The following is a 23,668-nucleotide window of genomic DNA, read 5'->3' on the forward strand; positions in this document are numbered from 1 at the left end:
TGACTCAGTTTCAGTAAAATACAGTATATAAGCACCAGTGGAGATATGGGAAATGAGACACCCTGATAAGCTATTTGAAGCTTGAGAACGAGGTCCCAAAACACTAAGCAGATGGTATTTAATATCTATGTTCACTATCACGTTGTCTAGATTTGGAAAAGTGTGTGTACTATGCAGTGATATTCACAACCTACAAATCACCTTAAAAACTAAACTAACCGCAACAGACTAAACATTAATTAGAAATCTTTGTAAATAGGTTTTGTTGTATGATAACTGTATCTGTGTTTTATAGAACAATACTGTAAATGCTATACACTAAATATAGCTGCTGTACACTATTCACTAAATATTACTGGTATACGTATACTGGTATAGAAGTGTAGTGCCCACCGTCTGGTCTTCCTCAGGTAAACACGGTTTGCTCTGTCAGCACTTTCCCTGTTGTTTGCACTGTTAGCACCGTTAGCCGCAGGCTAGGTGTCGCCATGTTGAGAACCATTTAGAGGCAATCGAAATGCTCCTAATCGTCTATCTTGCACATTTAAACATCATTAACAGTTTGATGGTTGTCTAGTTATTGATAAGAAAGATTCTCCATTACAATCAAATACCAGTAGAGGGTCTGACGCCCCCTGAATATATGTGTCTGTCCCATATAGTTTTTCACTGCTCGAGGAAAGTTTTACAAATATCAAACCTCGACGGATCAGAAATTCTTAATACGTGTTTCAAGTTTCCTGCTCATCACTTGCTATTTTTGATTAAATTCTGATTTGGCATTGTTTAAAAAAATTGTTTAAATTAAAAAATTAAAAAAGATGAACCATTAAAATCAAATCCTTACAGTGAGGTCATGTGGCCTAACTGCAGTAGCAGTTAGCAGTACATTTCTCCATTTTATATTAAATTCAATATAATACAGTCAGTTACTGTAAATGACATTGTACCATAATGCAAATGACAGGTACTGTAAAGATGTTTTGTTGTATGATTTTTGGGGAATTGCGGTGTGTAAAACTGTAAAGATGATATAGCAAAAGCTAACGGCGTAGAGCCCACACATGAAGATTATTTAAAAACTAAAATAAGCTTTTTATACACTAGTATATATTCGACTGCTTTGTCCGGGCACGTGGGATTTTTGACAAGTAAAAATGAATTTTGAAGATATTCTGAATTATAATATTTTTTTAGATAGATACTTTATTAATCCCCAAGGGGAAATTTGTTGTCATAGTAGCGCCCAACACTTTACAGACACCAAATGGAATAGACTAAATAAACTAAACACACAAAATAAAAGAAAATATGACAGATATATATATATATATATATATATATATATATATATATATATATAAAATATATACACAATAGAATACACATTTATTGTATCTTTATTAGTAAATGCAGATATCTCCAAATGTAAAAATCTATTTTTAAATCCTTGTTTTCAGGATACCCTTTTTAAAAAAAAAAAATTTAAATACATCACATTACCATGCGGTTAAATGTATTATTATTTTTGTTTTTTTAAAGAGCTTAACAAGAGCATGAGACGACACGGAGAATGTGCAGTGCGCTGATTGGTTGATGAGTTAAATCCCAGCTGGGGTTGGGCGGGGCCACATCCTGTGTTGGCTTCAGCTTGCACGGGAAGAGGAACCGGAGGAACCGACTGGCAGCTGCTCGTCCGTTCATCTCAAAGCCCTGCAGCCCCTTACCAACACACACACACACACACACACACACACACACGCACACGCACACAACGAAATGGCCCACTAAAATGTCGAAAGCTCTGCCTGCGTTGTCGTGAGCCCGCAGGGAGAACCGGACAATCATCCTCCTCCTCGTCGTCATCAGCGGTGCGTCGTGGCTTTGCAACAAGGTAACGAGAAGCACTTTTCGGTTTGGCTCGCGGACATCAAAGAGCCGCCGCCGCCGTGCACATGTGTGTGTGCGTGTGTGTGTATATATATATATGTTTTTGTTTTTTTTGTGTTGAAGTCGTATTTAACGCCGGTCTTCCGGAGTCTCGCGGACGCACCGGAAACCGGTCAGACGGAGGGCGCCTCGCGCAGCGGGCTAGCCGCCGACCTTAGCCCGCTGCTAGCCGGCTGGCCGTGTGATGCTGATGCTTCGCGAGCTGCCGGTGGAGGAAGAGCATCGCGACCCGGGTTTATTCATTTAAAAAAAACAAAAAAAAACAAGCATTCACTCCTGCCTGAGGATCCAATTGCGTATATCACCCAAATTATAATAAATAAATAAATAAACACAACTTAAATCAATATGTTTGATGTCACAAAGGTGGGTGAAGGAAATGGCAGGTTATTCCAGTTAAATACAATATAATTCATCCCCACTGTCCCAATAAATACTTTATTAATATACAAAGCGGAACATTATTCTTAACTAAAGTTAATGCGTGGTTTTGTATATGATTTTTCTTTTCACTGAAAGCATAAAAGAGTATTTGATGATACTTATTTCAAGCCCGATTTCTTTCTCTCTCTCTCTCTTTTAAAAAAAAAAAGTGCCGTCCATCACTGGGTTTTGGTGTGCAGGACCATGTGGTGGGCCTGGCCGTTCCTGCCCGCTCTGGTGCTTCTCTCCGAGCTCTCGGTGGTGAGGGTCCAGACCGCGCCGTGCCAGACCTGCCGAAAACTCACGGAGAGTTTCATTAAGGTAACGCAGCAATGTGCCGTCGGTTCACGCTCGTCTTCTTTTTTTTTCTTCCTCTTTTAATGACGGGAGTCTTGACATGTTCCCTGTTTGTAGGGCTTGGAGAGAACCGCCACCAAGAACTTCGGGGGCGGAAACACCGCCTGGGAAGAAGAAAAGCTGGCCAAGTATGCGAGCAGGTAAGAGGACGTTTACATTGGAGAATATTGACTTATGGGGACTGTGGAGTCAGTCAATTTTTGACTTGGTATCCGTGTTGGAAATGCCCGGTGGCAATCAGGAGGAGGGGAGGGATTATTTATTTTATTTATATATATATATATATATATATATATATATATATATATATATATATATATATATATATATATATGGTGTCATAATTGCTAAAAAGAAGAGTAACGTTACACCTTTTTGTATCTTGTATTCTTTGTCTTCTCTGCACATGATATTGATGTAATGTTTGAATGATAATACATCATGAATCCTCTCGGTGGACGTAAAGCTCTTCTTTTTTGGGATGAGACGGCATTTGTTCTGCGGTTCTGCGGTTCTACTTGTGTGTGTGTGTGTCTCTTGTTGCAGCGAGACCCGGCTCCTGGAGATCGTGGAAGCCGCTTGTGAGAAAGCAGATTTTGAATGCAACCAGCTGCTGGAGCAGATCGAGGACCAGGTGGAGACATGGTGGTTCCACAGGTAAATGAGATGTGTGTATTATTATTATTATTATTATTATTATTATTATGTTGTGGGATGTAATGCCACGCCCCTGTTTTAAATCCATGACGTGTGCGTGTGCGTGTGTGTGTGTGTGTGTAGGCAGCAGGAGGCACCGGACCTGTTTGAGTGGCTGTGCATAGAGGAGCTGAGGGTCTGCTGTCCACCCGGGAGCTTCGGACCTGACTGCAAAGGTGTGGAAAACATTAAGCATCAAACAGAAAGCTTCCTGATAACTGAAACGCATTCATCCTTGTGTAGGACGATTTAGACTTCATGAAGATGTATCCCCACGCTAATTTAGAGCTTTTTAAACATGTATTTATTCATATTTATCCAATCCAGAGTGTCCCTCAAGCCCTGGCGGTGTGTGTGGAGGTCTGGGCCGCTGCGAGGGGGAAGGGACTCGCCTCGGAGACGGGGAGTGTGTCTGCGACCCCGGATACTCGGGCCGCCTGTGCCAGAGCTGTGCCGACGGCTACTACAGAGAGAAAAGCTCCAACGACAGCACAGGAGCCTGCGCAGGTGCCCGAGACTCAAGACGGCTGTTACAACCCCCCCACACATGCATTTTAAGTCTTGAATTTAACCCCCTCCCCCCCCCCCCCCCCCCCTATTTTTCCACAGCTTGCTACCACTCATGTAAGAAGTGCGCGGGGCCACAGGACTACAAATGCCTCGACTGCAAACCCGGCTGGATCCTTCACGACAACAAGTGCGTGGGTGAGTTTGGGCTTCAGATGTCGTGCGGTGACATTGCATCGACTCTCTTTTGCCGGTGTGTGTTGTTTGACTGCCCCGTGTGTGTGTGTGTGTGTGTGTGTGTGTGTGTCTCTCTCTTAGATATTGACGAGTGCGGCACAGAGCTGGCACGTTGTCCCTCGAACACTTTCTGTCACAACACGGAGGGAACCTACGAGTGCAGAGGTACGTTCTCTTGTGTAGAAGCTGCCGTCTTTATGATGCCCAATGAAATCGTGCACGTACGCCTCCCGACACGTTCTTCAGTGTTATTCTTTTTTTAATTTGAGGTAGGTGTTTAGTTGCATTTGCAAAATTAACTAAACTATAATTTCTACAAACTAATGTATCTCATTACAAAAGATAAATGGTTTTCTGTGCAACTTAATCCGCTTTTTTATTCTAAATTCTATCTATAAAATGACAAAGTGGAGAAAAGTGCCTTCTATGTTATTGCCTGTAATTTACAACAGCATAAACTGAACTAGTATTTATTTATTATTTTCTCAACAGTCCAAAAGCCAAAGACATTAATTGCATTGTTATATATGTATAACACTAAGAAAGCATCAAATCTCCTGTGAACGTTTGGCCTTTTTTTTTTTTTTTTTTTTTTGCTCGGAAAAATAAAAAGTGATTAATCGTTGCAGGTCTAGTTGTAAAACTTCATCACATGCAGTAATGGAAACATCATCCATTAATGTAATTAATGTAAAAAGTAATGGAAACGTGACATCATCATTCCTACACTACAGCGCTTGTTGACCGCCTCTTGTTTCGTTTCCAGGCTGTGACCAGGCGTGCGTGGGCTGCATGGGTAGTGGTCCCGCCCGCTGTAAAAAATGTGCACGTGGCTACAAACTGAGAGGGGCGAAGTGTCTCGGTGAGGACACGTCGCTTTATTTGCTCTACTTCTGCACATCCCACCCCCCCACCCCGGATTTCCTTTAACTGACGTTTTTATTTTTGCTCCCCACAGACGTAGATGAATGTAGAGATCACGCGATCGCGTGCCCGGGACTCAACGAGGCCTGCATCAACGAGGAGGGCTCCTTCCACTGCGACTGCGCCAATGGCTTCATCAGAAGAGATAGCATCTGTGTCGAGAACAAGCCTCCGAGTAAGTCATCCAGAGCCTCGAAAGAGAATCGTATTTCCTTTTTAATGAAGTCCGCATGTTGACGTCTCCTCCGATCTGTTGGCTAAGCTTCTCTTCCCCCCCCCACCCCCCCCCCCCCCAGCCGACCCAAATAAGGGTCTGTTTGACGACATGACGGACGACGAGGTCCTCGTCCTGCAGCAGATGTTCTTCGGCGTCGTGATCTGCGCCATCGCTACGCTCGCCGCCAAGGGCGACATGGTCTTCACGGCCATCTTCATCGGAGGCGTGGCCGCCATGGCCGGATACTGGCTGACGGAAAAGGGAGACGTGATGCTGGACGGGTTCCTGAAGGGACGCTAGACCGGTTTGAGGACGGAGTACCGGCCGATTTTTATTTTTAAGGTGAATACGACTCGACGGCAAGGTGGGGGGGGGAGGGGCGGGGAACTATCCCCTGCAGCGCTAGCCGGTCAGCGGTTCACTTGAAGGGTTACATTTTAAAGTTGATGAATTAGGATAACGCAAGGGGGGGAAAAAAAGGAGCAAGAACTTGGAAAGGCCGTGAAAGCCGTGGCTCTCGGAAGAGGAATAACAAAAGCGACGCTGCACTGACATTAAGGAACTTTATGACCTTTGACCTCGACTCTGTCGGGAGCTAAAAGGGGGCGACACGAAGACCACTACTGATTGTTTAAAAAAAAAAAAAAATTTAAAAAAAAATCTATTATGCATTTGGATGTCTCATCTGGGCTCGATGTTGAAACGATGTCGTTTGCTTCCACACAATCGAAACCTCGCGTCCGCCATGTTTTCTGTTTCATGACCTCAGTGCTGTGGAGCAGAGGGTGTCCCACTGGAGGGGGCTGCTGCGTCGGGGGTACCGCTACTCTCACGATCCTTGCAGCGGGACCGCGGTTAGATGAGGGATTTTATTTATTATATATTTATCCCCCCCCCCCCCCCGAAAAGTAACCTCATTGAAACTCTGGGATAATTCCATAACGAGCCACTGTTTTTATTTATGTTTCACAAAATTACTTTTTACCTCCTTCCTTACTGGACGATTATTTTTTTGTAATAATGCATGGAAATAGGATTTTAAATAATAGATAGTCCACCTTTTTATGTATTTATTTATTGACTTACTTTGGCATGGAAGACTGTTTGGACAACACTATTGAATTTGCTTATTGTACCAGCTCTGATCTGGATGATTTTAAAAGCCATTTTTTGTTGCCTTTTATTTATTTATTTATTTATTTATTTATTTTGAAAGCAATATATCTTTTTGCGGGGAAGATAATTTATCACATTTTCCCCTTTTATGTGTGTATTTTCAATGCAGTTTTAATTCTAGCGGGTACAGTAGTGTCACGTTAGAAAAAAGCCACTGAAGCATCACTTCACCATCTACTTTGTCTTTTTTTGGGGGGTTTTCCTCGTGTGGAAAAGTTTTCCACAGTCCTCATTCGTTATATATACGTTTGCTTTACAATAAAAAGTATCACTACATGTTTTAAATTTGAATTGTGTATTGATTGTCAAATTTCCTCTGCTCTTTACATTAAGAGAATGAGGGAAAATTATTTTCTATACAACTGCATGTTTAAATTTCCAGGACAACACTGTAAATCAGTGACAGGGAGAAACTCTTAAAGGCTTTTTTACACAGTCAGTCAGTTTACAGGTCTTTGTGAATACTTCTCCACACGTGAAAATAGTTAAATTAATAGTATAAAGTATGTCGTGGCCACAGAGAGAGCTGCATGAAATCTGTTTTTTTTTTTAAAAAGACTACAAGTTTGAAAATTAAAAAGAAATAGGAGTTACAAGGAAGCGAGTTCACCAGACCTCCTCATGACTGGCATAACAGAAATGTTGCATTGTGGGTAATGTAGGCACCAGATTTTGACGAGGAATAGGCACAAAAATAATTTTAAAAAATGACTGCTGCATTGTTTTGATACTAAAGAAAAAGAACAGTCAGCTGTCTGACTAGTTTAGGAGTGCAGTGTAAGATGGGAGATGCATCAGCATTCTCGTATACTCAAAGGGTTGCTGGACAGTTTCAACCGCTTCTTCCCAGTTTACAAAAGTCCCTTTTTAATGAGCTCAGACGGCACTAATTACATGTGCCAAACATCCCAGTTCCATCCGACGCTGTACGGCGAGGAGTGAAACCCAGACTTTGGACTCCGGCTGTCGAGGCTCGTCCTATTTGAGCGTTCCAGTCCAGTTAATGGGGTTGAGGCACAGCAGCTCTCTCTCCTTTAGGCTCTCCTGGGAGCGCGTTAGTGCTCTATCCCTCCAGCTCTGCTCCATTAGCTGCATACAAACACACAAAGAAAACCTCAAAACACTCCCCGCTGTAACCCGAGAGCATCCGGCAAGTGGAAGCATTATCTGTCCCCCCATTGTGAGGGGGAAGATGAATAACGTGGGGCTTTACCCTCTTGTTCTCGTCTCTGTAGGCCGTCATTGCTTTGCTGTGCTGGATCCTTCGCTCTCTCTCACCGGAGAGGGCGAGGCGGTCCACCTCTCGGAGATGCTCGGCGTCCTCCGCCTTGCTGGCCAGCTGCAGCTTCAGTGCGACGCCTTTCTCCTCCATCTGCCTCATTAACTGCTCGCGCATCTCCTTCCTGCAGTGAGAGTTTTTTTTAATTTTTTTATGTTGTCAACACGAGTTATGCAATCGTTGGACGTGTTTTATCAATTTACCTGTACTCTTCTCTCTCACTGCTGGTTCCGTAGAAAGGTTTTCGCCACACTTGATGATACCTGACACACAAACCACCGTGAGGTTAGGGCATTTAAGGCAGCTCTGTGATGGGAAGAGATCCTTCAGATGGCCCTGACCTGTGGTGCTCTCTCCTCTGCATCGTCAGTGACCTCTGGTGGTTGTGGTGGTGAACAGCAGGCGTCTCCAGACTGACGATGCGTTTATGGACCAAAGGTGGATGCAAAGGGTTCAGTCTTGGAATATTCTGGAGAAGCAGATTTATGGGAGCATTTTGTTGTTGTTTGTTGTTGTTGTTTTTTACCTCCCCAAAATAAACACAATCTTCCTTGTTATGCGATACGGGCACTGGATGAAGTGTGAAAAAATAATCTTTGCTTACCTGACAGCTCGTCCACAGCCGGGCCGAGTCTGTGATGCTGGGAAATGTCACGGGGGTGACCAGCAGGCAGCGGCTCTGCCGGACAGGAAGTGCGCCGTGAGGAACGCACACATGTGTGGAGGCTGTAGAGATGGCTGCTGTGGTAACGGAGTAACTGTTTAAGATGCTATTAACTTTTATTTTTTTAAATAGACAACAATTGGAGGAGGAAGAAAAAAAAAAGGCGCCGTTTTCTTACGTAGTCTCATTTTGAAGTTCAAGCCGTTTCTTCTGTTCCACCTGAGAAGTCTTTCAAAAGTGCCAAATCCAGCACTATTTAATTATCTCTCTTTACAGCTGCATATGTAAATAGAGCAAATGACTGTGCCGGCCACTAGTTAGAGATTAAACTGTGCCTGTGTATTCACTGAGTGTTTTTTTTTGGCCGTGGCAACAGTTGCCTTGGGAATCAGGTTTAATTACCCCCCCCCCCCCCTCGTCAAAAAGAAAGCTGCTGTGTGGCATTCAAGGTCATGTGTCAGTGCGCTCAATAGGAAAGGTCACCAGCCTGAGACAATGGACGAACCAGACACCGTCAGAAGATGTCTTCCATTCGTATGAAGAGACGAGGCGAGACAACCGGTCAGAGGACGGACCGAATAATCCACTCGTGAATCATTTCAACTTTTTAACCACTTTAAAACCATTTTTATTTCACAGTACACATAAAAACAGTTTTAAAAGGAAGAAGTAATATTGCTGCATAATTAGTATATATATATATTTTTTTAAAGGCATTCAGGTTCATCGTGATGCTAAAGTAACGTGTGATTTTACGTGATGTGCACGTCTTCCTCGCGGTTCCTCGTGCGTCGCGTTTCAGATTCCGAGCATTTCGTGGTTCTCCCACAGCCAGCCGTGGTATTTGTTTAACATGTGATCTTCGGGCTTCACCTTTTTTAAGGTAAAAAAAAAAAAAAAGACGTCGGTTAAAAATATGCCGTGACGTTTGGCATTCGTGGACGTTCCAAAAAACAAAAAACGGACTCACCTCTCTCCACTCGCCCACGCAGAAGATCCTGTAGGAGTCGTTGCCGTACTTCCCGATCCCGTGCAGCTCGATGGGGTAACGCCACTCTTTGGCGAGGTATTCATCTACGCAGGAGGAGGGGGGAAAAAAAAAAGGGCATTGGGAGTTTTTATTTATTTATTAAAACCATACAAATCTGCAGTGGCCACATATTAAATACTGTAATTCCCGTATTAAAGACGAGCACGTTCACCTGAGAAGCGTACGAGCGTTTTGGCTCGGAGCTCGTACAGGCCGAGGGGCTTCATGAGTTCAGACACGGGCTTCCAGTCGGCCTCGCGGGTCACCTCTGCGGACGGGTACCGCTCGAAGAACTGCCACAGCACCGGTATGGCCATCTTGCCTGTGTTTGTTGAAAGGCGTTCGTTACATTCACTGTTGCAATGCATCGTGTGTAATGTTGGTAGCTCGCTCACCGCTGGTCTTGTTCAGAAAGATGGTGGCCACCAGGAGCTTCCAGGGGTCGTGGAAAAGGGTTTCCTGTACCAGGTTGTAGGGCGAGCGAGGGGGCGTCCACTTCCTGAAGGCCTTCCTCCTGGGTGGGCTCGGGCCTGTGTGCAGACGTGTCTCCTTAATGTTGAGGTATGATTTATGCATACAAATACAGCTTTTCTCTTTTTAACCTTACCATCTCTGCAGAGTTTCCTGCTGAAATAAGGGCTTGTTTTCCGTTTGTCTTCCACACTCTTGGACTCTAGGCAGACAGGAAACAGTTAATAAATAAATATATATATAAATATATATATATATATAAATATATATATATATTTATAAATATATATATATATATATATATATATATATATATATATATATATATATATAAATATGTATGTTTAAACACACATTTCTTTCTTCTGATATATTGTCAATGTGTAAGTGAATTCCTGCTCTAATGTTTGATTTACTTATTGCTGAGATGTTTGATTTAACGTTATTAATATTGCTTTCCAGAGCGCGCACATATATTTTGAATTAAATAAAACTGCTCTGCGTATCTCACAAAAACCCACAAAGTCTAGATTTTAGAATCTAATTTTAAATATGTATTATTTATGGATGTGCACGAACCCAAACACCTTCTAAATGAAGTGGAAATGAATGTAAAGTGGTACGGTGGGTGAATATTTAGGATACTTTGTGGTATTTCAAATGCAAAGAAATACAATCGACAATTTTTTGGGGGTCTAATCTGAAGTTAAGTAACTATTGGACTCTGCCCTTAAAGAACATTCTGCTTGTTAACTTGAGCTGCTGCTTTTCCAAGCTGTGAGACAGTGATGAATCATACTTACTATTCTGGGAACCGCTGACTGGTGTGCAGCTCCCACCAGCGAGGTCCGGTAACGCCGCTTCCTCATCCCGATGACCGTCGGCCTCCAGATTAAAACTAACGTAGTAGTCGCCTATGTTCTCCTCTCCGCCTCCCCCATCCTCATCCTCATCCTCATTCTCGCCCTCGCTGTCAGTGGCCAGCTCCACGTTCAGCGTTGGCACAGGAGGCCTCGAGTCGGCCTCCAGTTCAAAATCAGTCTCGTAGTCGCCTTCGCTCTCCTCATCCTCATCCTCGCTCTCAGTGGCCGGTTCCACGTTCAGCGTTGGCACAGGAGGCCTCGAGTCGGCCTCCTCGTCCTCGTGCGCTGCGGGAGTGTTTTGTTCTTTACTGGGAGGAGGCGGTCGGAGCAGCTTCCCCCTCAGCTGACCCGCCCTGTGAGGAGACTCCTGCGGTCCGACGTCGTCCTCTGTGGTCGAAGATGCAGCTGGTGTGCCACTCTTCACTTCTCCGTCTTCAGCGGCACTCCTGAGGCAGGAAGAGGCTCTCTTAGATTTATTCGGAGGGGAATCCGTTGCCTCCTGCTGTCCGACCGCGTGTCTTTTCTTTCTCGTCCTCCGTCCCCGTTTGGAGGCGGCTAACCGGGAAGCGGCGACGTCGTCCTTGGATGCGGTGAAATCAAAGAGGTTTATGTCTAAGATCCCTTCTCCATCTTTCAGGAGGAAAGCATGCAGAGATGTTCTGGAGCGGAACTTCTGCCCCTGGGGGCTTTGCACAACAGAGAGAAAGAAAGAGAGAGAGAGAGAAAAAAAAAAGAAGAAAAATCAATACAACACTTTTTTTTCCAAAGCACTGAGTCTGAGGAAACAATGAGTCACCTTGTAATGTAGATGTCCATTTTGCCAGCTGTCTTGCCTGTTTTCCGCCGCCTAACCTCTCGGATCCAGCCACGGGGCAACGTGGACGTACGGCGGGAGGCGTCTTCACTTTTGGGACTTTGGTTGTTTTTCTTGTCGCCGGTCTCCAGCCGGGTGTCACAGCTCGTGAGCATCTTGAGAGGTGTGCTGTTCAAATCATTATCCACAAGCTGACTTTGGGTTTTTTCCCTTCCTCCCACATCTGTAGCCATTCCTGGTTCCTTAACATATACACAATTACATTGTTGTTGTTGACATCCATATCCACAATACAGTTAAAAATACACATAAACAACACATCAAGTCTTAACATATAATGGATCTAACTTTTAACGGCAGACTCTGACATGATCAGCAGACAATAAACTAGTTGACTAACCCTCGTACTCCTCCTTTCCTCACAGGGGTGCAGACCACAGACGTTCTGATGTCAACACTGGAGCCAGTCAGCTCCAACCAATACCGGAAGTAGCGAGCAGATCCCGAGTCTGCGCAGTGAGGACGAATCGCGAAAAAAAAAACAAAAAACGGGAGCTTAGCATGAAAAAAGAGAGCGAGCGAGCGACAACCTGTTGACACGAACATAAAAACACAAGGGCGGAGATGAGAGCCGTCCTAGCGTGGAAAGAAACAATCCGCGATCAATGGTGAGGGTCTCCACGTTTGCTTTTTTACGTCTTTCAACCCCGGTTTGTTGCTGGGACGCAACGCTCGGTGGTTAGCAACGGCGGTTGCTATGCAAACTGGTGATGTTAGCGTCCGCCGGGGGCAGCAACTCGTTTAGTTTTAATTTGACGGATACCAAAGCTGGTTTATGATTAGCGTGCGCTATTGTTATCCTATTTTTTGTTGTGCGCAATTAATGTTCTCTCAACCAATGGTTACGGTACAACGTTCAGTTGAAGCTCACGTTAACGCAAAGCGACATACGTCAGTTGGTTCTGCTTTACGGTTAATGCAAGAGGGCTCGGTTACTAGGTTACGCCTTTTGCTTTCCTGCTGATAACGTAAAGTCGCATGTAAACCATCCTCAACTTGGATTTATAGATTATCTATCTGGACCCCAAGGCAGCAGATTTCTTTCTTTATTTTATGAATGGACCTTTTATTGGGCTGTAACTGCATTGCAGAGCAGCTGTTGTGGCCACAATCAAGCGTTCAAGGATGATTTATTGTCAATATGCAAAACAGGGTTTATATAAAGCCCGTTAGCTGCACGAGGAAAACATGTTCCCAGAAAAAACTAACAAGTGGACCTTGTTGTAGTGGTAGTGGTAGTGGTAGTAGTGGTAGTGGTAGTAATATTGGTAGTAGTAGTGGTAGTGGTAGTAATATTGGTAGTAGTGGTGGTAGTAGTAGTGGTAGTGGTAGTAATATTGGTAGTAGTGGGGTAGTGGTGGTAGTAGTAGTGTTAGTGGTGGTAGTGGTAGTAATATTGGTGGTAGTGGTGGTAGTAGTAGTGGTAGTGGTAGTAATATTGGTAGTAGTGGGGTGGTAGTGGTAGTAGTAGTAGTAGTAGTAGTAGTGGTAGTGATGGTAGTAGTAGTAGTGGTGGTAGTGGTAGTAATATTGGTAGTAGTAGTAGTAGTGGTGGTAGTGGTAGTAATAGTGGTGGTAGTAGTAGTAGTAGTGGTAGTAGTAGTAGTGGTAGTGGTGGTGGTATTAGTAGTAGTGGTAGTGGTGGTAGTGATGGTAGTAGTAGTAGTGGTGGTAGTGGTAGTAATATTGGTAGTAGTAGTAGTAGTAGTGGTGGTAGTGGTAGTAATAGTGGTGGTAGTAGTAGTAGTAGTGGTGGTAGTGGTAGTAATAGTGGTGGTAGTAGTAGTAGTAGTGGTAGTAGTGGTAGTGGTGGTGGTAGTAGTAGTAGTGGTAGTGGTGGTAGTGGTAGTAATATTGGTAGTAGTAGTAGTGGTAGTGGTGGTAGTAGTAGTGGTGGTAGTAGTAGTGGTGGTAGTAGTAGTAGTAGTAGTAGTAGTAGTAGTAGTAGTAGTGGTGGTGGTGGTGGTGGTGGTGGTGGTGGTGGTGGTGGTGGTGGTGGTGGTGGTGGTGGTGGTGGTGGTGGTGGTGGTGGTAGTAGTAGTAGTGGTAGCAGTAGTAGTAGTGGAGGTGGTAGTATTAGTAGTGGTAGTATTATTAGTACTAGTGGTGGTGGTGGTAGTAGTGGTAGTATTAGTAGTAGTAGTGGTAGTGGTAGTAGAGGTGGTGGTAGTATTAGTAGTGGTAGTAGTAGAGGTAGTGGTAGTATTATTAGTACTAGTGGTGGTGGTGGTAGTAGTGGTAGTATTATTAGTACTAGTAGTAGTAGTAGTGGTAGTATTAGTAGTAGTAGTAGTGGTGGTGGTAGTAGTAGTGGTAGTGGTAGTAGAGGTGGTGGTAGTATTAGTAGTGGTAGTAGTAGAGGTAGTGGTAGTATTATTAGTACTAGTAGTAGTAGTATTAGTAGTAGTGGTGGTGGTGGTAGTAGTAGTAGTGGTAGTGGTAGTATTATTAGTACTAGTAGTGGTAGTGGTAGTAGTAGAGGTAGTGGTAGTATTATTAGTACTAGTAGTAGTAGTGGTAGTAGTAGAGGTAGTATTAGGAGTGGTAGTAGTAGAGGTAGTATTAGTAGTAGTAGTGGTGGTAGTGGTAGTATTAGTAGTAGAGGTAGTGGTAGTATTATTAGTACTAGTAGTAGTAGTGGTAGTAGTAGAGGTAGTATTAGGAGTGGTAGTAGTAGAGGTAGTATTAGTAGTAGTAGTGGTGGTAGTGGTAGTATTAGTAGTAGTGGTGGTAGTAGTAGAGGTAGTGGTAGTATTAGTAGTAGTAGTGGTAGTGGTAGTAGTAATAGTTGTGGTGTTTTATTCAGTCATCACACACAATACAATGAACAAAGCCTATATACAATCTAGCATACAATATAACTTAAAAGGTATAGGCAGCAGCACAATGCTGATATATTCATATCCTGAATCCTTATCAATTAAGTAACCCTCAAGAAAATCAGATATAAAAGAAAAAAGATTTATTGTGATTCTATTTCCTATCAATTTGGTAACCATCAAAAAAATTAGATATAAAAGAAAAAAGATTTATTGTGATTCGATTTCTGTTTTGCCATACTGCAAAAAACAAAATTGGATCTATAAACCAAAGACAACAAAAAATACAATAATGAAAAATGACCCGTCTATATTTCCTCGAGCTAAATACATTTCGGATTCGGTCTGATAAGAAGTCCAAAGATATCCAAAGATATTAAGTTTATAATTATTAAAGAAAAATGAGCAAAGCAGAAAATCATCAAATTTGAGATGTCATGTTTCCTCAATCTATTTTGTTGTTGTTGTTGCAGTGTTTATGACCTTGCCTTCAAGCCAGATGGCAGCCAACTCATCATTGCTGCAGGGCTTCGTGTCCTGGTAAGGCTTTCCAGGGTTTATTTGGGCCATACATCTAGAGAATGCATGCATTCATATTTAATGTAATTAAATTTTTGGTTGCAGGTTTATGATGTCGCAGATGGAGCGATTATCCAGCCTTTAAAAGGACACAAAGACTTAGTGTACTGTGTGGCCTACGCTAAAGATGGTACTCGAGTGGCTTTCCATTTACACTCCACGTTGTCCTGTATCGTTGTCATCGCGCTAACTCCGTCCCTCTTACAGGTAAAAGGTTTGCCTCGGGGTCAGCGGACAAAAGCATCATCATCTGGACCTCGAAACTGGAGGGTATCTTGAGATATACGTAAGTGTCACTCTGGCGCATCACTCAAACTACGAACGCGTCCTCTGCGTATTACGTCATCTCTTCTTCTTCTCGTTTGTTCATCTGCAGTCACAACGACCCCATCCAGTGCATTGCCTACAACCCTGTCACGCACCAACTTGCCTCCTGTTCTTCTGGGGACGTTGGTAAGTGCACCAATGCGTTTTAAGGCACTTGTGCGTAATAAACTACGCACCTATGAGTATAGAAAATCGTCGCCATGGATATCTTCTTTTTAAATGTTGTATACATTCTTAGGTCTCTGGTCCCCGGAGCAGAAATCCGTAAACAAACATAAAGTGAGCAGTAAAATCACATGCTGCGGGTGAGCGAGGTTCCTAAGTCGTCACATCGGTACGCTTTGTTGCGACACGTTCATATGTTGATGTTTTCATTTTGATTTGAAAAGGTGGACAAACGACGGCCAGTACCTTGCCCTCGGCATGATGAACGGAGTGGTGAGCATTCGGAACAAGAACGGAGAGGAGAAGGTCAAGATCGAGCGTCCCGGAGGCTCCGCTTCCCCCATCTGGTCCATATCCTGGAACCCCTCGAAGTTCGTCTCCAATTCATTACTGCACCATAATAATTTATGAAATACAATTCACCAATTTAGTTTTTTTATTAAATCCCACACACACACACACACACACACACACACACACACACACACGCATGTGCCACAATTTTAAGAAAATGATGTGCTCTTTGAGAGAGTATGTTGCATTTTAAGTGAGTAGCTTGTGTGGGGCCAGCAGGTGGCAGCGGTCAACCAGGGAGCGTTGGTGTTTCCATAAGGGAGAGGCACATGGCACCTTGAAGCAGAGGTCCATGTTCTTTGATGCCCCCTACAGTCTAAGCCAGGAGCACAGCTGTAGCCATGACAGAGGACTGCAACGCAGGTTAATTGAGAGGAAGAGGGCACACAGGAAGAAGGGAGCTTAAAGAGGGCATTGATGAGAGACGATGCACCAGATGTATTTATTTTAACGCTTTTATTCAACAGTCCCATTGAGATTTAAAATCTCTCTATGAAATACAACAGGGAGGTCGGAGCTTGAGGTCAGCCAGTGAATAGTGTCTCTTCTGCTGCTTTAGGGATTTAATGCTTTGCTCATGGACGCTTCCAACAGGGGGGAACGCAGGCCTGCGTGGATAGATACCGAGGCTGACTCTAAATGGCAATGATAATAAATGCAAAAGTCATGATAAAGCAAATACAAACATGGCAAAAGCTAAAGTCCTTGAGTTGTTCAGGGGGGAAAGCGCTGCTTTTATTCACACCGTCGTCATTAGCTAAACAACCAAAGCCCCAATCGTGCAGCGTGTTGACAGGAGTGCTTATGCCCAAAGTCTTTTTTGTTGTTGTTGTTGTTGTTGTTGTATTTCCACAGGGACGAGCACAATGACATTCTGGCCGTGGCCGACTGGGGTCAGAAGCTGTCCTTTTATCAGCTCAGTGGAAAGCAGGTGAACACCACATACGTACTATACTTCCTGTGTACATCATCATACGGTATGCCCAAAATACAACCAGCATGGTGACGTGGCAAGTACTTACTTACATGTGCGACACGTTCTAATAAAAAAAAAAAAAAGATTGATCCTCTCCTTGCCACTTGAAAACTGTTTAAAAGTCCATTTAGATGACTGAATATAAGCGGTCTCATTATAAAATACCAGACGCCATCAGCTCACTGTACGTGCTATCACACGCTGCAGCTACAATACTCCCTCTTGTTTATCTGTCCAGAATGTGTGGCATCGGGAACACTTAACTGAGTTTAAGACCTGCATTTCCTGTTGTAATAAGCCCGTCATGCTCTATTGAAACCATAACAGTGCATTGGAAGTGGTCCTGCGTGCTATGCCATAATGGCCCCCTCACTGTCCTCCTGAATTCCCCTGTGGGCCTTACGGTAATTACAGACAAGTATGCACTGTTCATTACTCCGTTCCCCGTTGGCTCGTATGTTGTCATTGGCCTCTTTTTTTTTTTATTATTATTATTTAAGTGAACATTCTGTTTTGATTACAGCACCAGGAATTGTTCCCAATGAAAGAAAAATAACTGATTGTCAGCCAGCCTTCTTTTAAAAAAAAAAAAAAAAAAAAAATAGTTTTTTTCTTCCCAGACTGAGGAGAAACAGACGCGAGTTAAAGGGACACTGATACCTTGTGCTTATTGTCTTTGAACATTAATATTATAGAGGCTGTTTAAACCGGAGCCAACTTTTTTTTTCTTTTACGTCTTTACGGGGGGTTGAACGCAATAAATACGAGAGATGATACTTTTTATTCTTCGTTTCAATGTTCACTTCTCTCTCTCTCTCTCTCTCTTTTCGTCTCTTCTCAGATTGGAAAAGACAAGCCTCTCACCTACGACCCTTGCTGCGTCGGCTACTTCTCCAAGGGCGAGTACATCGTCATGGGGGGCTCCGACAAGCAGGCGTCCCTCTACACGAAGGACGGCGTGCGTCTCGGCGCCATCGGAGAGCAGAGCGCCTGGGTGTGGACGTGCCGGGTTAAGCCCGACTCCAACTTTGTGGTGGGTAGCTATACGTCTCGGAGAAATGATCCTTAAATAATAGTGAGAACATGTAAAGCTCGGAGCATCCGTTCAGAGAGTCGCTCTGCATCTGATACATTTAATCTGATTTAGCTACACGCACAAGCAAGTGATTTTTTATTTAACAGTAACACCGTAGCACCTTCTTTTTTTCTTTTTTTTTTTCCTCTCTCCTTTTCACTATATTTAGCCGAAAGCGATGGGGCATACAGGAGAGAATTGGCTGCTGGCAGATTCTCTTCTCTTCTCACTCTTGCAGGTTCTTTTCTTAGAGGTGTTAATAGGATGTGCGGCTGCATTGCTATCTCTCTCTCTCTCTCTCTCTTATCTAGGTGTTGGGCTGCCAGGACGGGACCATCGCCTGCTACCAACTCATCTTCAGCACGGTTCACGGCCTCTACAAAGATCGCTACGCGTACAGAGACAGCATGACGGATGTCATTGTGCAGCACCTCATCACGGAGCAAAAAGGTGCACTTTTTTTTTTGCTTTCTCTTGTGTCTTTGAGCATCTCGGTTGGCTCCACGAGCAACGTTAAAGAGGCATTAAAATACAAACGTTTATATATTACATGTCTTTACATCAACTACATCCTGTCCTATCAATATTCATTCATTACTAGTTTAAAAATAAATGCTGGAATTTGTATTAAAACACACACACTGAATAAAGAGCAGCGTAACTGCAGCAACACTCATTCCACTGGACGCATTGGCGAAGATAACACCACTTAAAACGTCCCTCCTTTTCCCCCAGTGAGGATAAAGTGCCGCGAGCTGGTGAAGAAGATCGCCATCTACAGAAACCGCCTGGCGATCCAGCTGCCCGAGAAGATCCTCATCTACGAGCTCTACTCGGACGACACCTCCGACATGCACTACCGGATCAAGGAGAAGATCTGCAGGAAGTTTGAGTGCAACCTGCTGGTGGTCTGTTCCCAGCATATCATCCTGTGTCAGGTCAGAGGAGCCATGTGGTTGTGCGGTAGAAGAAGAAGAAGAAGAAGAAGAAAAAAAACAAACCATTCAAAACACTCGTTTTGTGAAATGTGATTACGTGAAAAAAAAATGTCTCGCTCTCTTCTCCTGGAGCCGGTTCTTCGGGTTTTTTTCCCCTCAAACGATTCTCCTTCAGTTGTGCTTCGCAAGACTCAATTCCGCTGACCTGAGATGACACTGAGATGAGATGTCCTTTTTTTTTTTGCAAAGGACTCTTAACGCACGCTCGCACAGGATTGCGCAAGAGGCCCGTAGAGACATTTGAGAAGTATTAACGGCGTTGGAAGCGCGGAGTGAGTCAGCGTTCAGCCATCCGACACTAGCCCCCCCTCCCCAAAAAAACAGCCCGGCGAAGAACAATAATATCACGGGATCGCAATGGCTTTCCAGATGTTTCTGCCTAGTTTGCAAAAAGGCTCCAGCTGTGCACGTGGCCCCCGCGGCAGCCTCCGTCCCCGCTCGCCTTTCTCAGCCGTCTTCAAACTAAAAGCGAGACAGCCCGAAACGAAAAGGGGGGAGCCGAACCAGCGGGTGTCTTTTGGGGTTCCTCTCTGCTTCTCGTCTCTATGTGTTTGACAGAGGCTGCTATTGGAGGAGGAGCAGCCATAACACAAGAGGTTATTTCCTCTTTTTTAATCCGTCTGTGTGTGCGACAGAGGGGTGCTTCAGATCCCTCTCGAACAGGGATCATGCCTTCTAGACGGCTTTCAGACCACATAAACGGGCCGCGTCGAATCGACTCATCGTTTTTATCTTTTTACGGCGTTGCTTTCTGTTTTTAAAACGAACAATGCGTTTTGTGTACAGGGCGTGATGAACACACCGTGAAATGATAATACATTTTAAACTTTTTTGCGTCACACTTGAACCAGTCGGTGTTTCACGTGTTAAAAACTGTTTTCCCTGCAGGAGAAGAGGCTCCAGTGCCTGTCCTTCACCAGCGTCAAGGAGAAGGAATGGGTGATGGAGTCTCTGATTCGCTACATCAAAGTGATCGGTGGCCCGCCGGGCCGAGAGGGCCTGCTAGTCGGCTTAAAGAATGGCTCCGTGAGTACCTCGGGGGAAACATTAGGTAACCTTTTAGAAATGACACCCGGTGCTCCGGGAATTTGAACATGAAAAGAAGTTTTTTTTTTTTCTTTTTGTCTTTCCCATTTTTATTATTTTATTACAGTTCCCGATCCTCTATTCAGATTTTTTTTTTTTTTTTTTGCTCTGCCTGTCGTTCGTAGATCCTGAAGATATTCGTCGACAACCTGTTTCCCATCACGCTGCTGAAGCTGTCGACCTCGGTGCGCTGCCTGGACATGAGCGCCTCCCGCAACAAGCTGGCCGTGGTGGACGAGCACAACACCCTCCTGGTCTACGACATCAACAACGCGGAGCTGCTTTTTCAGGTCAGCGGGCCGGGTGGAGAGAGTTAAGGGGGATGGCTGAGGAACGGGCGTGTGCAGCATGGAGGGAATACAACGTGTAATAGTTTGCATTAGGTCCACGTACTCGTGTCACCTCGTGTCCCCGCCTTCCATCCCTCACCTGCCTCCTCTCGTTTCGCTCGCCCTACAGGAGCCCAACGCCAACAGCGTGGCCTGGAACACACAGTGCGAGGACATGCTGTGCTTCTCCGGCAACGGCTACCTCAACATCAAGGCGAGCAACTTCCCCGTCCACCAGCAGAAGATGCAGGGCTTCATGGTCGGCTACAACGGCTCCAAGATCTTCTGCCTCCACGTCTACGCCATGTCGGCTGTGGAGGTGCCTCAGGTGTGTGCCGCGCGTCTGACATCGGTGTGTGTGTGTGTGTGTGTGTGTGTGTGTGTGGTGAGTAGATGTTGTCTTCCTATTCATTGATTGGTTTTGCTCCGCCTTGTTGCTCCGCTCAGTCGGCGCCCATGTACCAGTACCTGGAGAGGAAGATGTATAAGGAGGCCTACCAGATCGCCTGTCTCGGCGTGACCGACAGCGACTGGAGGGATCTAGCCACAGATGCCCTGGAGGGACTCGACTTTGACACCGCCAAGAAGGCCAGTCTCACACACGCACACACACACACACACACACACACACACACACACACACACCAACCGGCTCATCCCACTGCTTTTTATCTTCACAGAATCATAAAAGCATACACAAATAGCAGCAACTACCTCCAAAATGTGGCGACAGTACATTACTTATTTGCTTTGAGCTTCACTCTTTGAGACTTCACGGTCATCTGCAAACTCTCCGGTAGCCAAATCTCTGATTTTGATTGATGCAGAAGAAAAAACACATGACGTCCTCCCAAATGATCTCTTGTCCTCCCAATTCTCAGGCCTTCATTAGAATCAGAGACCTGCGCTACCTGGAACTCATCAGTAGCATCGAGGTAACGCTTCAATATTGTGTATTCTTGTATAGTATTATTTCTTTTATGATTTTTTTAGTTGACGTCATTGAGTTCAGACGAGGCTGCATCAGTCACACTTATTAATGGTCGTCATACCTTTTTTTATTTATTGCAAGGCTTTGCCCTGAGCTACACTTAAAAACCTGTATTCTGAATGACAGCACACACACACACACACGCACCCACACACACACACACAGAGCGAAGCGAAGGCTTCTTCCGCTTGTGCCTGGAGAAAGTTGGGAACTATCCTCCTGTTTGTTCAGTCACATGAAATAAATGTTTATCGTACGGTATAAACACTCTTTCCTGTAAGAGTCTCGTGTGCGCTCAGAGGCGATGCTGATTGCATCCTGCAAGCCAAGCTTTTAGTGCCCTTTTTGTGTGTGTGTGTGTGTGTGTGTACTTCCAATGCGAGTGTTTACCTCCGCACACATGCCGGTGTTTGTGTCGACTGATTCGCAGGAGAGGAAGAAGCGGGGCGAGAGCGACAATGAGCTGTTCCTGGCAGACGTCTATGCCTACCAGGGGAAATTCCACGAGGCAGCCAAGCTCTACAAACGCACCGGCCACGAATCCAGAGCCCTGAGCATGTACACGGACCTGCGCATGTTCGAGTACGCCAAGGTGACACGCGCGCGCACACACACACACACACAGACACACACACGTAAAACATACTTTTGTATCAATACGGACAGGAACGACCTGGAAAGCGCTGCATGTTTTAAGGGTGTAGAACATGTGTTTTTCCTCATCATGCGCAGTTATGCCAAGTTGGGGCCCTGCCCCCCTGCCCCCACCTCCCCCCCCCCCCCCCTTTACCGTCTGTCTTTCATCGCCTCGTATATCACTGGAATCTCCACATGTATCATCTGATCACACACACGCACACACACACACACACACACACACACAGCGTGCTTTCACAGACATATCTGTGTAACTTACACACATAGTTGGAGGTGGAAATGGAGCACAAAAGGGGGAGAATTTACATGATCACTGAGACGAGGTCGGCTGGAGTTGAGCCACACTCGTGCTTATATATATATGTGTGTGTGTGTGTGTGTGTGTGTGTGTGTGTGTGTGGGAGGGCGGACACTTTGATCGTCAAGCTTTACATTCGCGTTGCTGCAGCGGATGACACCGCTCTGACTCGCTCGTGTATATTTGTGTGTGTGTGTGTGTGTGTGTGTGTGTGTGTGTTTGATGTGGCTGTTGTATATTTATGTGGCCATCTGGTCCTGCAGGCTGTTTGTTTTAGGTAGGATGGACACCGGAGGGCTCGCTGCCCGCTGTTTGTGTTACTCTCTTCCTCCCCGACTCGGCCTTGACCCACACAGGTTCTGAACCGGTCCTCCTCGTGTGGCCCGATATCGGATATCGTTACACTCGGCAGGGCCATCCAATCGTATAATTATATTCAGTATATGATATATAAATACCATCAAATGTACATATACATGTTGATTTTACCGGGTCGGGTCAGTGCTCGTGCTGGCCGTCATGTCGTAAAAAATTAAATTAAATATATATATAAATATAATTAATATTATTATAATTTTCTTCTTTTTTTTTTTATTTCTTTTTTTGTGTCTCAAGGTGGGCGGTACATTAGTGTAAAATGTTTTAATTACTGCTCCTCATAGATTTATAACAGCCTTGACATCTCTCGCTTGTAACCAGTGTTAATGGGGCCTTCCCAGTGACCCCCCCCCCCCCCCCCCCCATTGGTGTGGTAATGACATTTGTAACCGTGGCATGGGGGGTGTCTTTCTCTCGCAGGACTTCGTCGGAGCGACGGACCCCAAGAGCTCCCGGATCCTGATGACCAAGCAGGCGGACTGGGCCAAGAGCAGCAAGGAGCCCCGGGCGGCGGCGGAGATGTACCTGTCGGCCGGAGAACATCAGAAAGCCATCGACATCATCGGCGAACACGGCTGGGAAGACATGTGGGTGTAGACATTTTAGGTTTTAGTTATTCACAAGTGCTGGAAATGATGGACCGGGAGAGAAGAAGAGGCTGGAGCACGTTAAACAATACATCGTGGTAAAACTATAAAGAATACATAAAATCAATACGAGGAAACCCAACAGGGGCGCAACCATTGTTGGGATTTAAAAAAAAAAAAAAAAAAAAAAAATCTCTTTTTTAAAAAGCTTGTGACAACAAAACAAAGGGGCCACATTTAAACCCAGATGTAGATTAAAGCCCTGAACTTCAAGGCCGAATCCGATCCATCTGCTCACTCTTCGAGCCAGCGCGAGAGATTCCTGACTCGATGTGTCGGAAGTTCCTCCCAAGCTCAAACAAACACATCTTGCATGTTACT

The 23,668-nt window shown here is 44.7% G+C and overlaps 4 protein-coding genes across 6 annotated transcripts in view; 2 read left to right on the top strand and 2 right to left on the bottom strand.

The window, feature by feature from the left end:
- The first annotated feature begins 1,648 nt into the window (after window positions 1-1,648).
- LOC117733971 (protein disulfide isomerase Creld1) lies at window positions 1,649-7,820 on the top strand. Of its 3 annotated transcripts, XM_034537965.1 has the most exons (12): window positions 1,665-1,894; window positions 2,544-2,694; window positions 2,788-2,870; window positions 3,277-3,387; window positions 3,511-3,602; window positions 3,754-3,933; window positions 4,036-4,131; window positions 4,252-4,335; window positions 4,937-5,032; window positions 5,129-5,269; window positions 5,391-5,653; window positions 7,723-7,820. In XM_034537965.1, the coding sequence occupies exons 2-11, from the start codon at window positions 2,578-2,580 to the stop codon at window positions 5,609-5,611; spliced, it is 1,221 nt and encodes a 406-aa protein (XP_034393856.1). In that variant the 5' UTR covers window positions 1,665-1,894; window positions 2,544-2,577; the 3' UTR covers window positions 5,612-5,653; window positions 7,723-7,820. The 3 variants fall into 3 exon arrangements, with proteins under 3 accessions (XP_034393857.1, XP_034393855.1, XP_034393856.1); XM_034537966.1 differs by lacking the exon at window positions 7,723-7,820 and having other exon boundaries at window positions 1,649-1,894; window positions 2,014-2,694; window positions 3,277-3,398; window positions 5,391-6,553; XM_034537964.1 differs by lacking the exon at window positions 7,723-7,820 and having other exon boundaries at window positions 1,655-1,894; window positions 5,391-6,553.
- Window positions 6,925-8,618, bottom strand: LOC117734035. The gene is made up of 6 exons (XM_034538086.1): window positions 8,609-8,618; window positions 8,371-8,507; window positions 8,108-8,235; window positions 7,970-8,029; window positions 7,701-7,890; window positions 6,925-7,576 (listed from the first exon to the last, which is right to left on the bottom strand). Exons 1-6 carry the CDS (start codon window positions 8,616-8,618, stop codon window positions 7,466-7,468), a joined length of 636 nt encoding a protein of 211 aa, XP_034393977.1. The 3' UTR covers window positions 6,925-7,465.
- Window positions 8,619-9,027: 409 nt separating this feature from the next.
- On the bottom strand, window positions 9,028-12,583 carry mbd4 (methyl-CpG binding domain protein 4). The gene is made up of 8 exons (XM_034537940.1): window positions 12,009-12,583; window positions 11,591-11,850; window positions 10,735-11,480; window positions 10,068-10,133; window positions 9,856-9,990; window positions 9,633-9,782; window positions 9,401-9,504; window positions 9,028-9,303 (listed from the first exon to the last, which is right to left on the bottom strand). Exons 2-8 carry the CDS (start codon window positions 11,839-11,841, stop codon window positions 9,229-9,231), a joined length of 1,527 nt encoding a protein of 508 aa, XP_034393831.1. The 5' UTR covers window positions 11,842-11,850; window positions 12,009-12,583; the 3' UTR covers window positions 9,028-9,228.
- The window catches only part of ift122 (intraflagellar transport 122 homolog (Chlamydomonas)), a 20,722-nt gene continuing 9,177 nt past the window's right edge, over window positions 12,124-23,668 (top strand). The window contains exons 1-18 of the mRNA XM_034537879.1: window positions 12,124-12,276; window positions 14,961-15,027; window positions 15,112-15,196; window positions 15,274-15,352; window positions 15,443-15,519; window positions 15,632-15,698; window positions 15,783-15,929; window positions 16,768-16,843; window positions 17,730-17,921; window positions 18,275-18,413; window positions 18,699-18,901; window positions 19,850-19,987; window positions 20,173-20,337; window positions 20,507-20,704; window positions 20,824-20,964; window positions 21,258-21,311; window positions 21,798-21,959; window positions 23,121-23,287. Of these exons, the coding sequence (XP_034393770.1) occupies window positions 12,233-12,276; window positions 14,961-15,027; window positions 15,112-15,196; window positions 15,274-15,352; window positions 15,443-15,519; window positions 15,632-15,698; window positions 15,783-15,929; window positions 16,768-16,843; window positions 17,730-17,921; window positions 18,275-18,413; window positions 18,699-18,901; window positions 19,850-19,987; window positions 20,173-20,337; window positions 20,507-20,704; window positions 20,824-20,964; window positions 21,258-21,311; window positions 21,798-21,959; window positions 23,121-23,287 (2,201 nt within the window). The 5' untranslated portion in view covers window positions 12,124-12,232. The remainder of the gene's footprint in view (window positions 12,277-14,960; window positions 15,028-15,111; window positions 15,197-15,273; window positions 15,353-15,442; window positions 15,520-15,631; window positions 15,699-15,782; window positions 15,930-16,767; window positions 16,844-17,729; window positions 17,922-18,274; window positions 18,414-18,698; window positions 18,902-19,849; window positions 19,988-20,172; window positions 20,338-20,506; window positions 20,705-20,823; window positions 20,965-21,257; window positions 21,312-21,797; window positions 21,960-23,120; window positions 23,288-23,668) is intronic.

Source organism: Cyclopterus lumpus, chromosome 7 (assembly GCF_009769545.1).
Source record: "Cyclopterus lumpus isolate fCycLum1 chromosome 7, fCycLum1.pri, whole genome shotgun sequence".
Lineage (NCBI taxonomy): Eukaryota > Metazoa > Chordata > Actinopteri > Perciformes > Cyclopteridae > Cyclopterus > Cyclopterus lumpus.

Coding starts and splice junctions, on each gene's coding strand:
- LOC117733971 (XM_034537964.1), top strand. CDS start 2,578: ATGTGGTGGGCCTGGCCGTTCCTGCCCGCTCTGGTGCTTCTCTCCGAG. Junction 3,388..3,510: donor GAGACATGGTGGTTCCACAG/GTAAATGAGATG, acceptor GTGTGTGTGTAG/GCAGCAGGAGGCACCGGACC. Junction 4,132..4,251: donor TCACGACAACAAGTGCGTGG/GTGAGTTTGGGC, acceptor TCTCTCTCTTAG/ATATTGACGAGTGCGGCACA.
- LOC117734035 (XM_034538086.1), bottom strand. Junction 8,236..8,370: donor GGCTGTGGACGAGCTGTCAG/GTAAGCAAAGAT, acceptor CTGCTTCTCCAG/AATATTCCAAGACTGAACCC. Junction 7,577..7,700: donor ACAGAGACGAGAACAAGAGG/GTAAAGCCCCAC, acceptor GTTTGTATGCAG/CTAATGGAGCAGAGCTGGAG.
- mbd4 (XM_034537940.1), bottom strand. CDS start 11,841: ATGGCTACAGATGTGGGAGGAAGGGAAAAAACCCAAAGTCAGCTTGTG. Junction 11,481..11,590: donor ATGGACATCTACATTACAAG/GTGACTCATTGT, acceptor TGTTGTGCAAAG/CCCCCAGGGGCAGAAGTTCC. Junction 9,991..10,067: donor CAGGAAACTCTGCAGAGATG/GTAAGGTTAAAA, acceptor GTCTGCACACAG/GCCCGAGCCCACCCAGGAGG.